The 11,148-nt window shown below is 36.4% G+C and overlaps 1 protein-coding gene across 1 annotated transcript in view; it reads right to left on the reverse strand.

The window, feature by feature from the left end:
- Positions 1-11,148, reverse strand: part of Ola1 (Obg like ATPase 1) — a 186,445-nt gene that overhangs the window by 76,000 nt on the left and 99,297 nt on the right. Inside the window, exon 5 of the mRNA XM_008855282.3 lies at positions 2,346-2,521. Within this exon, the coding sequence (XP_008853504.1) occupies positions 2,346-2,521 (176 nt within the window). The remainder of the gene's footprint in view (positions 1-2,345; positions 2,522-11,148) is intronic.

Raw genomic sequence — 11,148 nt, forward strand, 5'->3', positions numbered from 1 at the left:
TTGATAATTTCATACAATGTATTTTAATCATATTCGACCCAACTCCTCTCCCTATGTCTTGCCAGATTCATCTCCTACAACCCCACACCCTCCCAATTTCATGTCTTTTTTTTTTTTTAAATCCCATTTGGGTTGCCCACTTCATGGGCATGGGACCACCCACTGGGGCATGGTCAACCTATGAGGGGCCACACCTTTAATGAAAACAAATCCCTCCCCCCAAGCTATCAATTGTCAATAGCTCTTTAGCCAGGGGTGCCCCCCACCCCCATGCTGGAATGCTGACTGGCTTGATCTTGTGCAGGCAACCACAGCTGCTGAGTTTATGACTGCAACAATCTGTTTCACTCCAGTGCTCCCCCCCTCCAGGAATATTTTTTATACTCATTTTCTGATCCCTTCTCCATCCTAACCTTCATGCAATTTCCTCAGCTATATCCCCATTCTCTATTGCATTTGAACAGGAAATAGCTATGATGTTAAGAAATGCAAAGCACCTTGGGGAGGCTCAGTACAACAAGGAAATCAGTAATTACTTGTCTCCATGTCCCAAGTCTAAGTATTTTTTAATATTATTTATTAATAGTGTGCTTAAACTTAGAAGACAACTTTGGGGTTGATTTCTTTTCCTTTTTTTTTTCTTCAACCAAACCTAAGTTTATTTAAAGAGGACAATTTTATTAGAGTTTAGAAGAAAACCCCAGGGCAGGCAAGCTGTAAATCTCAGCAGCTACCCAGAAGAGAACAAAGAAGAGAAAGAAAAAAGCTGTGCCACTGAATTAAGGTAGCATGGAGGCTGTCAGCCACCAGGCAGACAAACAGCCACAGTTCAGAGGAAGACTAAGGAAGTCTAAAGCACCACAGAAAGCATGCTTAGAACAGAGACAGAAAGAAGAAATATTATGCCTTTCTGAGAAATTCAGAAAAGCAGGCATATTTACAGAGCGGCACAGCTGAAGCCCTATACACTACTGCCAATTATTTACTTAGTAGTGTAGTTTTATAAATATATTAAAAATAAATGGGGAGCTGGGCATGGTGGCATACACCTTTAATCCCAGCACTCGGGAGGCAGAGGCAAGCAGATCTCTGGGAGTTCAAGGGCAGCCTGGTCTAAATAATGAGTGCAGGCCAGCTGGGGCTATGGGGAGACCCTGTCTCAAAAAGACCAAAAAGAAAAACAAAACAAAATAAAATAAAATAAAATAAAAATGGGAAGGGGGATGGGGCAATCATTTTCAGAAAATGAGAAAATTAAAGGGAACACATGCTTAGAAATGCATAAAAATAGAAAAATATTTTCTACAAAAAGTTGGCTGTAAAGCAAGAACAGTTAATATTGTGATATGAAATATATTTGAGCCAGGCATGGCAGTGCAGGCCTGTTATGCCAGCACTTGGGAGGCAGAGGCAGAGGCAGGCAGATCTCTATGAGATAGAGGTCAAACTACATAGTGAGCTCAAAGTCAGGTAGGACTACATAGTAAGACCCTGTTAACAAAACAAATAAAAACACACACAAATATATATATAATACACACAAACACACACATTTGAGTAGACAAAATTTATGTCTACTTTAAGTGTGTATTCATTCAAATCAGGCATGGTGGCTCAAGTTTGCAATCCCAGTGCTCAGGAGGCTGAGGCAGGAGGATCTCCAGTCGCCCACAGGCCAGTTAGCCTGACCTGTGCAGCAGCCAACAACAAACAGACCCTGTTTCAAAGAAGGGGAAGGAACCGACTAGTACTTAAGGTTGTTCTCAGACCACCACACACACTCTGCAATATGTGTGCATCCATACCAATATGTGTGCACAGGAGTGAGTGAATGCAAGCACATGCACATGCACATGAACATGCATACACATGACGTGTATTCATTCAGCTGATCCTTTTTTAAGACCAATCTTTTGTGTAAATCACTAACTAAACTCCATGAAACTCATATATTGTCATATCTCTACACCTAGTAAAATTTTCATCACAAAAGTATACTTCAAACACTAAAACTCAAAACTCTATGCCATAATCACATGAATTCTCATTACTAACTATGGCTTACTAATCATCATGACCCTCAAATGAAGTTTCTTAAAAATAATTTTTTAAGCAGGAATAAAATCCCCCCCTCCCCCACCGGAGCTGAGGACCAAACCCAGGGCTTTGTACTTGCTAGGCAAGCACTCTACCACTGAGCTAAATCCCTAACCCCCAGCAGGAATAAATTTTTGCTTCTGAAGTTTTACAACAAAATTAGGTGTTTTATGTGCTTTATTTTTAAATTTTTTAATCAAGAAAAATATACTCTTAAGTATATAAAGAAGTTGTAAATTTTTACTTACATATTCAGGCTTTAGCTTTTTATCGCCTCCTCTCACAGCCACCTTTTCTAGCTTATCTATTATGGGACCAATCATTTCCTCATCTTTAAGCTGAAGCTCTTCATGTATTATTTCTATATCTCGAATAGGATCTACACTTCCTTCAACATGTGTGATATCATCATCTTCAAAAGCACCTAAAATGAATTAAAGGGAACAATTCAATAAACAAGCAATATAAAGGTGATTATGATCACAGTGGGAAGAGTGAAAGATTTTTAGAAGGTGAGCAAAAGCCGTAGCAAGCTCTGTTTTCAAGTACAACATAGCATTTTCCCCCATTTTGTAATACTTACAACCAAAACAGTAGTTCAAGAGCTTCAACATTTCAAAAACTGGTAGAAATAAGTACAATTATTATCTATTATATTCCATAACCACTGGTGTTTTCAAGTTTGGTACATAAAAGATTCTGAATTCCAGGCATGAAAGCCTGAAGTTCTAACTGTACTATTAGGGTTTCCAAGGGAAACCAGATTTGGGAGAAGGGGGGCTGAAATCATCTGGCAGACCTCTTCCCTGCTTCAATCTACTTTATCACTGTGGTTCTGACGGTGATTAGATAATGAACCACTCAGACACACAATTTACACAGCAGCTAATTTCATCGGCCTGATTTGAGGGTATGGTTTTTAGGGGGCTATCAAAGAAGCAGATGAAGGTGCATTTGTCATATATGAGTGACAACCATTCACACTATCTGAACAAAATGGTGCTGGCCCTTATTAGAAACACATGCTATTATCACATATTTAAAGTGCAGTTGAAGCCATAATTTCAAATTGCCAACTGGAAACATAGGGGTAAAACAACCAGATATTACTGAAGCATGTGTACTGACTTTATGCCCTTCTGAAGACATAATGTGGCAACATAATTCAACTGGGATTTACTCAAATTACCAGATAAAGAACAGTATCACAAAAAAATGAACAAATGCTATGAAATATTATAAACAGAAAGCATTGCTACAGGTACAAAACAACAAACACTTATTAATTCCATTAAAATGATCAATTTGATTATACTCACTAAAAGAAATGTTTTCTAACAAAGTATCAATTATCTTAGATAGAGGTATTATAAAAATCACATGTTGGCTTGAGTTTGATATAAGAAACAACAAATATAGTTCACTCTTATATACCTAAGACTAGATATTCGTGTTACAAATTCTGAGTTTTAAAATACAATTGCCTAGAATTTTTAAGTTATTTTTAGCTTAACATGGATTATTCAGTAATAAGTTATAAGTATATATTGCAATTAAAATACAAGTATTTAAGGTAATATTTAAGTATTTGGAGCATACAACTGAGGTACTATAGATCATCAAATTCATAAGAACAAAATAAGTAAAAAATATGGGGCTGCAGGGAGACCCTGACTCAGAAAGACCAATAAATAAATAAATAAATAAATAAGAGGCTTATTTCTTACTAAACACAACAGACAGGTAAGTCCCAACCTGCAAGCAGAATATATTTACTTCTTGTTATGATTTATCTTACAAAAGTCACACAATAAAGAAAATAAAAATAAAAGTTTTCTGACAGAGCAATAAGTAACACAGTCAGTTACAGAAATAACTAAGTCAGGCTACAGGTGTATGTAGCTTGTATGATTAGAGTGTTTGCCTAGCATGCATGAAGTTCTGGGTTTAATCTCCAGGAATGTTCCAGGAGATGGAGGCTATATCCTAGAGATCATGAAGTCATGCCTGGCTACATGGTAAATTCAAGGTGAGTCTGGACTACATGAGACTTTGTTGGGAGGGACAAAGAGAAGGAAGTATTTCGGAGAAGAAATAACTAAGTCTTCTATGAAACTCAGGGTGAAAAATATTCTGTACCACAGAAAACTGCCAACTTGACAAAAACAGTGGTGGGGTAGGCAGGAGAAAGAACAAGGAGGTGAAAGATCACGATATGGTTTCAAGCCAAAAGATAGTCATACACATTATGGTGTAGCCTTCTGCATGTCAGGCAAGAGCTCTACCACTGAACTACATTATCAGCCTTTGTTTTTTACTTATACTGAGGAGTGAACCCAGGGCCTTGGACACAGTAGGCAAGTATTTTACCACTAAGCTACAGTCCCCAACCCTTAAATTATTAGCTACAATGTTACAAATTAGGGCAAGGTTATCATTTAATTTTTTTCCAAATATCTAATCAATTTTTCAAAATCCCATGTTATATCAAACCTCCAATTCACACCTTCTTTATACTTCTCTCAGTCTTTCTTTTCTTGGAATTCATCATGTTACCCAGGGTAGACCCAAACTCCTGAACTCAAGAAATTCTCCCCGTAGCTGGTGCTACAAGTATGCCCAGTTCATTCTTGTTTGGGTGGTGGTGGTGTTTGTTTTGCTGTTGTTTGGTGGTGCCTGGATCAATTCCAGGGACTTATGCATTTCTGGGAAGACTAGTGCCTTCAGAGAGGTAAACATGTATAGGCAATTCACTTAACACATACATGGCTTTATTCACAAACACTGCAAAATGCAAGTTGCCATTTATTTTCTGTAAATAACAATAAGCATGCACAGGATAGGAAGGGGGGGGGGCTGATACTGTATATTCCTAATGCTCTGATTTAGAAGTGAAGTTTAAGATCCAGTCTATAGGTACACTTTAAAACTCTAGTCTTAATCTATTATAAAGGCCTTTCCCACCCTGACAATAAAAATAGAATCTAATTCATAGCTGGACATCAAAGCTAATAATATATATATGCATTAAATGGTTAATTGCTTTAAGTTTCAAAAAAAAGGAGAAGGACATCTCAATGTATCTTGCTTACTTTTGAAAGTTCATTTATGGGCCTAGGGAGATGGCTCAGTAGGTAAGGTATTTGATGTTCCAGCATGAAGGATTGAATTCAGATCCCTGGCACCCACATGAAAGCAAGGAGGAGGGGAGGGATCCAGGCTGTGCTTAGAGTAATTAATGAGCAGCCAAAGGTATTGTTTTTGCTTTGCTTCTTCCTTTATCCTCTCCCAACACAGAGAAAGGTTCTAAAACCAAATCTTAGCCAAGAGGAAAAATAAAACTATCATCCCTTTGACATATTCAGAAACTGATTTGAGGTCTTAAAAATCTTAGTAAAACAAAATGTAAAGGCAAAGCATGGCTGACTTTTGAGAGACCAATCTAAAATTAAATAAATTACAAATGACCCGCATAGGACTTTTGCACAATACAAAACTTGTATGAAAGCAACCAAGAATGCTATAAGTAAAAATAATTCCAAATCTTAAGACAAACAGGTATTTAGTATAGGAGGGAATAATAAAGCTAATCAGGTTCTGAGAAACCTAAAAACCATGTTCATTATTTTTTCCTAATTTGAAGACTTCACTTAATAAATACTTTTAAGCGATGAAACAAACAAAAAAAAAGTAGATAAGAGAGATGAGTTGAAAAGTCAACATCACTCAGCTGAAAGGAAGTATCACAATATTACATATTGCAATTTTTTCAAATATACAGAACACTAGAAAATCCTGCCTAACACTTACTAGCATTATACTGTATATAACTGTAGATATTCATACCATTAAGAAGTCCTTAAAGTCACTTAAAAGCTATGAATTAAAACCCAAGCCAACACTTGTACTTAATATTCAACTGTTCAAAGGCTTTACATTTTTAGTTGTTGCAACATATAAACTGTTTTGAAAGAAGCAGACAGGAAAGAAGTTCTTTAATGAGAATAAGCATTCATCTCAATAAGACTTCACTGCTTATTCTATACCGTACAATATTTTCAATGTAAAAAGGCAAACAATATTTTTAGTATTGAGAGTCATTCTACATCCAATATTAAGCTGTTTTTGCTATATTTACCCTCCCCAATAACCATTTCTCTAGCTTCCTAACTTCTTTTTTTAATTTTTTAAAAATATTTTATTTATTATTTTTATTTTACATGTATGAGTGTACTGCCTGCATGTGTGTAAGTGTACCTGTGTCGTGCAATGCCCGCGGAGGCCAGAAGAAGGTGTCAGATTCCCCTGGAACTGGAGTTATAGATGGTTGTTAGCTACCATGTGGGTGCTGGGAAATTGAACCCAGGTCCTCTGCAAGAGCAGTCTTAACCACTGAGCCATCTCTCCAGCCCCACTTCCTAACTTCTAAAACAGGATTTATCTTCAGCCTGTAGAAAAATCCTTTTATATACTTGTCTCCCCCCCGCCTTTCAAACTTATTACCACCACCTGCAAATCATCAGGTCAAGCCAAACTCTTGTATTAGATTCATTAAGTCTTCAAAGTTCCTTGTGTGTGTTGCTGTATCTTTATCCATCCTATTTTTAAGCCTCAAAAATATATATGCTTGTTTTCTAAATTGCATCCTGCCGGGCATGGATAACAGTCTGTTATACATTTCCCATTGGATAATCTAAAGACAGGTGTCACTTTTTTGGATATTCAGCTGGCAGAAGCATTTAAACAGACTGAGGGTGAACAAGTGAGCAAAATTATTCGAAGGCTTCTCTGGACATCTACATAGGTGCTTTGTCACCTAAAAGGATATCCAGCACTAATAGTTAAGGAGTTCAGAGGTGAACAGATAAATTATAAGGACCTTCTTGTGTCTATTATTGCAGTGTACAGTGCTTTATGCTTTCTTTCTCTGTCAATTCGTGCTTGGGTCTGCTTAGCACTGTTTTTCTAGCAATATTCACTGAATATTTTGATGTGTGCTATGAAATTTATCTTTTGCTGTTGTGCTGCATGTTTAGTTGCTTCTACATGTACATTACAGTTCTCCAATAGTGAGGTTTTTTCATTCTGAGAGCAAATAAGTACTTGAAGCATTCATTCAATCATTCATTCATTCATTCATTCCATTATTCATTATTTTACCTTATACCTAATTGTGTTAAATCAGCTTCAATCAAGGCACAAGTGGAAAATGGAAAGACAGTTAACACATAATTTTCAAGTTTAGGAGCTAGGAACAGAATTATATGTTTTAATACTTAATGTATATGTTGCAAGTCATGAGCAGAATTGATAGATTATTGTAGCAGTTTAGATAAAGGGTAAGGTCAGAGGAGATACTCTCATGCAGGATGTCATTTCAGTGATTTTTAAGGCTATGACAGACACAATGTGACTTGTGAAAGGTAGGAGAAGGAAGAAATTTTTAAGTAGAACCATGAATAACTACAGAAGATGAAAATGGAAGCGCTGAATTTCAAACTACCAACATTAGGAAAATTAACACTTGGATTTGCTGCTTGGTCTATTTACTGAATGGCAGGCAGTTCACATGACCCCTTTATTTACTGTATGTAGTCCTAGTAGTGAAAACACACTTATACTTTTCAATTTTTCCTTACAGTATTAATCCTTAGAAAGGTATAAAACTGGATTTTCTCAGAAGCCGTATTTAGAGTAATATATTTAACCTAGAAATCATACTTAGGGCAGAATATTTAGCCATCATTTTTACTGTACATTATTCCAAAGAAATCTCTATAACTCTTCTGAGTCTGGGATATTAGAAAATTCTTAGATCCAAATTCCCCAAGACTGCCTTGTAGATAAGGGGAAAGAAGCTATGAATTTGAAGGATGGATATCACTTTTTGCTTGCTTGCTTGTCTGTTTGAGACAGTCTCATGTAGCATAAGTGTGCCTTGAACTTCTGACTCTCTTGTCTCTACTTCCTGAGTGTTGAGATTATAGGTACGTGCCACTGAGCCTCAGTAAAAATACACATTTTAAGAGACATGTTTAATAGTGTTTACTGGGTATTGACTACAAAGAGTGCCAGAAGTTCAAAGTTAAACTTCTAAGATAAGAAAAATGTGAAACAGGCCAGGCATGGTGTGCAGGCAGATCTGAGTTCAAGGCCAGTCCAGATCAGCTGTGGCTACAGGAAGACCCTGTCTCAAAAAGACGGGAGGGAGGGAGGGAGGGAGGGAGGGAGGGAGGATGTGAAACAGCCACTGAAGAGAAGCACACATGACTCTAAGCTTCCTCATGCTTGTGAGTCTCAAAAAAGTACACAAGAACCAAAAACATGAGCAAGATGGGGCCACTAGGATAGGTGCCTTACCAAGGATGCCAGCTTTGTGTGAGATGAGCTATGATTCAATCAGTAGTATTCTATCCAAGTTCACCAAGACAAAAGCAGAGGCATATATCTATGTCAAGAACATCTAAGACAAGCTGAGTAATAGCCTGTCCACCACGAAGAAAACAGCTACTAAGAGCTCAGTCCCTTCTACACATAATAAAACCTCTATAGAATTAAAAAAAAAAAGACAAATAAAATTAGTTTCTGCTTTTAAAGATGTTTACATTCTAATAGGGGAGACAGATGAGCACATAATAAATGTTAAAAAGTAAGTCCAGAAAGAAGGATAGCAGAGGGCAATATTCACCACAAATAGATTAAAGAAGACATTCGCAAGGTTTCAAACTGGAATTCTGACATCATATAGATTTAAAGTGTAGGTTCAGATTCATGTATAGGTTTTAATAGAAGAATAAACTGTTCTTAATACCATTTAAATGTACTGATGCTGTGAGAAGAGAGAAGATATTTCCACTAGAGTTTGAAGCTGGTGTTTAAAAACTTAAAAAATGTAAACAGGTATTAAAAAAGATGGCCAGCTATTACTTTTAAATAACTACTTTATAGATGTACTTACGAGAGAGAGAGAGAGAGAGAGAGAGAGAGAGAGAGAGAGAGAGAGAGAGAGAGAAATAAGAGAATGGAAAAATGAACACTCATCATTTATTTGGTGGTAGAATAGGAAAATGATGATTATATCCACATTACACAAGGAGGATCACATTCTTGAATCCAAACAAGGAGAAAGCCAGATTTGGTGGTGCACACCCTTAATCCCAGCACTTGGGAGGCAGAGGCAGAACTGTGAGTTCAAGGCCAGTCTTGTCTACATAGCAAGTTCCAGGCCATCTGGGGCTACAGCGAGACCCTTGTCTCAAAAAGACCAAAAAAAGGGTACTAAAACCCAGGAGATATTCTAAAACTAGACAACATACCTCACAAAATAATTATATTCTTAAATACAATAACTCACAGTTCTAAACTGATAAGAGAAACAGGAAGGATGACAAAGACTAGAGAGATTAAGGACAAAAAGCAAGCATGTCCATTGGAAGCAGACCATGCAAGGTAGGCAATGCCTTCCCAATAGTCTTCCAACACAATCCATTTGAACTGACCCAACAAAATGGGCACCACCTACTTGAGGGATTTCTAGAATGCCTACTGCAATCTCATCAGCCTCTAAGATCTAGTCATCACCACTGATAATTAAGCCAGAGCAAACACTCACCACCAGGTGGTGCCAAATCAAAGCCAGTACTAGAATGACTTGGATAGGCCTGGACCCTCTGATATCAGTCATTCCCCTGCAGCTAGTTATGTAGGTCTACCTGTTATCTCATTATCTAGCAACAACAAACGAAAAACATATTTTATGCAACTCTTTTAGGCCAATATAACACCATAACACATTATACAGCACAAAATGGGCAATTATTATATTATATTTTGGGGGAAAGAGGGCAGTATACCTGGGCTTATAGCACAATTTTTAAAATTGTTATGCTCTTTCATAAATTCATAGTCTTTAAAATAATCAGGAAATCATAAATAAGAATGAAACATACAAAACACTAGGGCAGAACCAATACTTCAAACAGTTAAATATGAATACAATTAAGACTTTAAGCTTTCCCCCATGGCTGTACTATCAGCCATGATCCTCACTCTAATATAAGTTGATCTTCAACATAAGTCAAAGGATATAACATTGCTGATCCCCTTGAAAAAAAGTCAAATGATCTTACTTGCTCTTTTGTCTTTAAAGCCCAAAATAGGGGGACTACAGATTTCTCTACCCACACCCAATGGAAAATCAAAAAATATAGATGCTTCTCTGAATTCCTTCATAGTGAAAGACTTTATGGCAAACTTACTGCCCTCCATTTTTATCCTATGACCCCCTCACCACTAGATTTTTAGCACAACTTCTAAGTTATACCTGTCAAGATCTGATGACTGTATGTTATGTATTCATCTGAACAGAACCACTACACTTAGTTACAGGCTATCATCAACCAATTCATTCTCTTGCTAAAATCAAGTCATCCAATTACTCCTTGACTAATCAAGGCTGTTTTGGCTTTTTCTTTTTTCAAAAGGTACTCAACAGCATAAACAGTTCACTTACAAGAAATGGAAAGGGGCTAATCAGCAGAATTATTGTTTTGCTGCTACAATTTGCAGTATTTAAATTTAGTTGCTGATTGGACTGAAAGTTTTATGATATAGCATATGAAACTAGTTTAATATAACTGTGATGCTGTGTAGTTGCATTGTCTTGCCACAGCTATACTGGTCTACTTTGTAGGAAAGATCATAAAACAAGGATATTTAAGGATAAGTTTCGGTGTACTTTCCCACATACTTTGGTTTTAAAAACAGAGGTACCTAAGTTATTAATTCCTGAGCATTATTTTATAGATAGCAACTATGTATACATTTACATATACATGTATGTTACAAGTGAATAAAAAAAATCATATGGATTATTCACCTACATTTAATTTGGCTTTTAAACAAGAAACTAAGGAAACAGTTTTAAGAAAATAAGATATCTAAAATAAGAATGCATTTTAAATAAATGTTACCTAATATAATAAAACAGTGAACATTACATCTCTAGTGTTTCAATAAGAATAATTCTAGATGTACATAAACTATAAAATG

The sequence above is a fragment of the Nannospalax galili genome, unplaced genomic scaffold (assembly GCF_000622305.1).
Source record: "Nannospalax galili isolate Female #2095 unplaced genomic scaffold, S.galili_v1.0 scaffold346, whole genome shotgun sequence".
Classification (NCBI taxonomy): Eukaryota; Metazoa; Chordata; class Mammalia; order Rodentia; family Spalacidae; genus Nannospalax; species Nannospalax galili.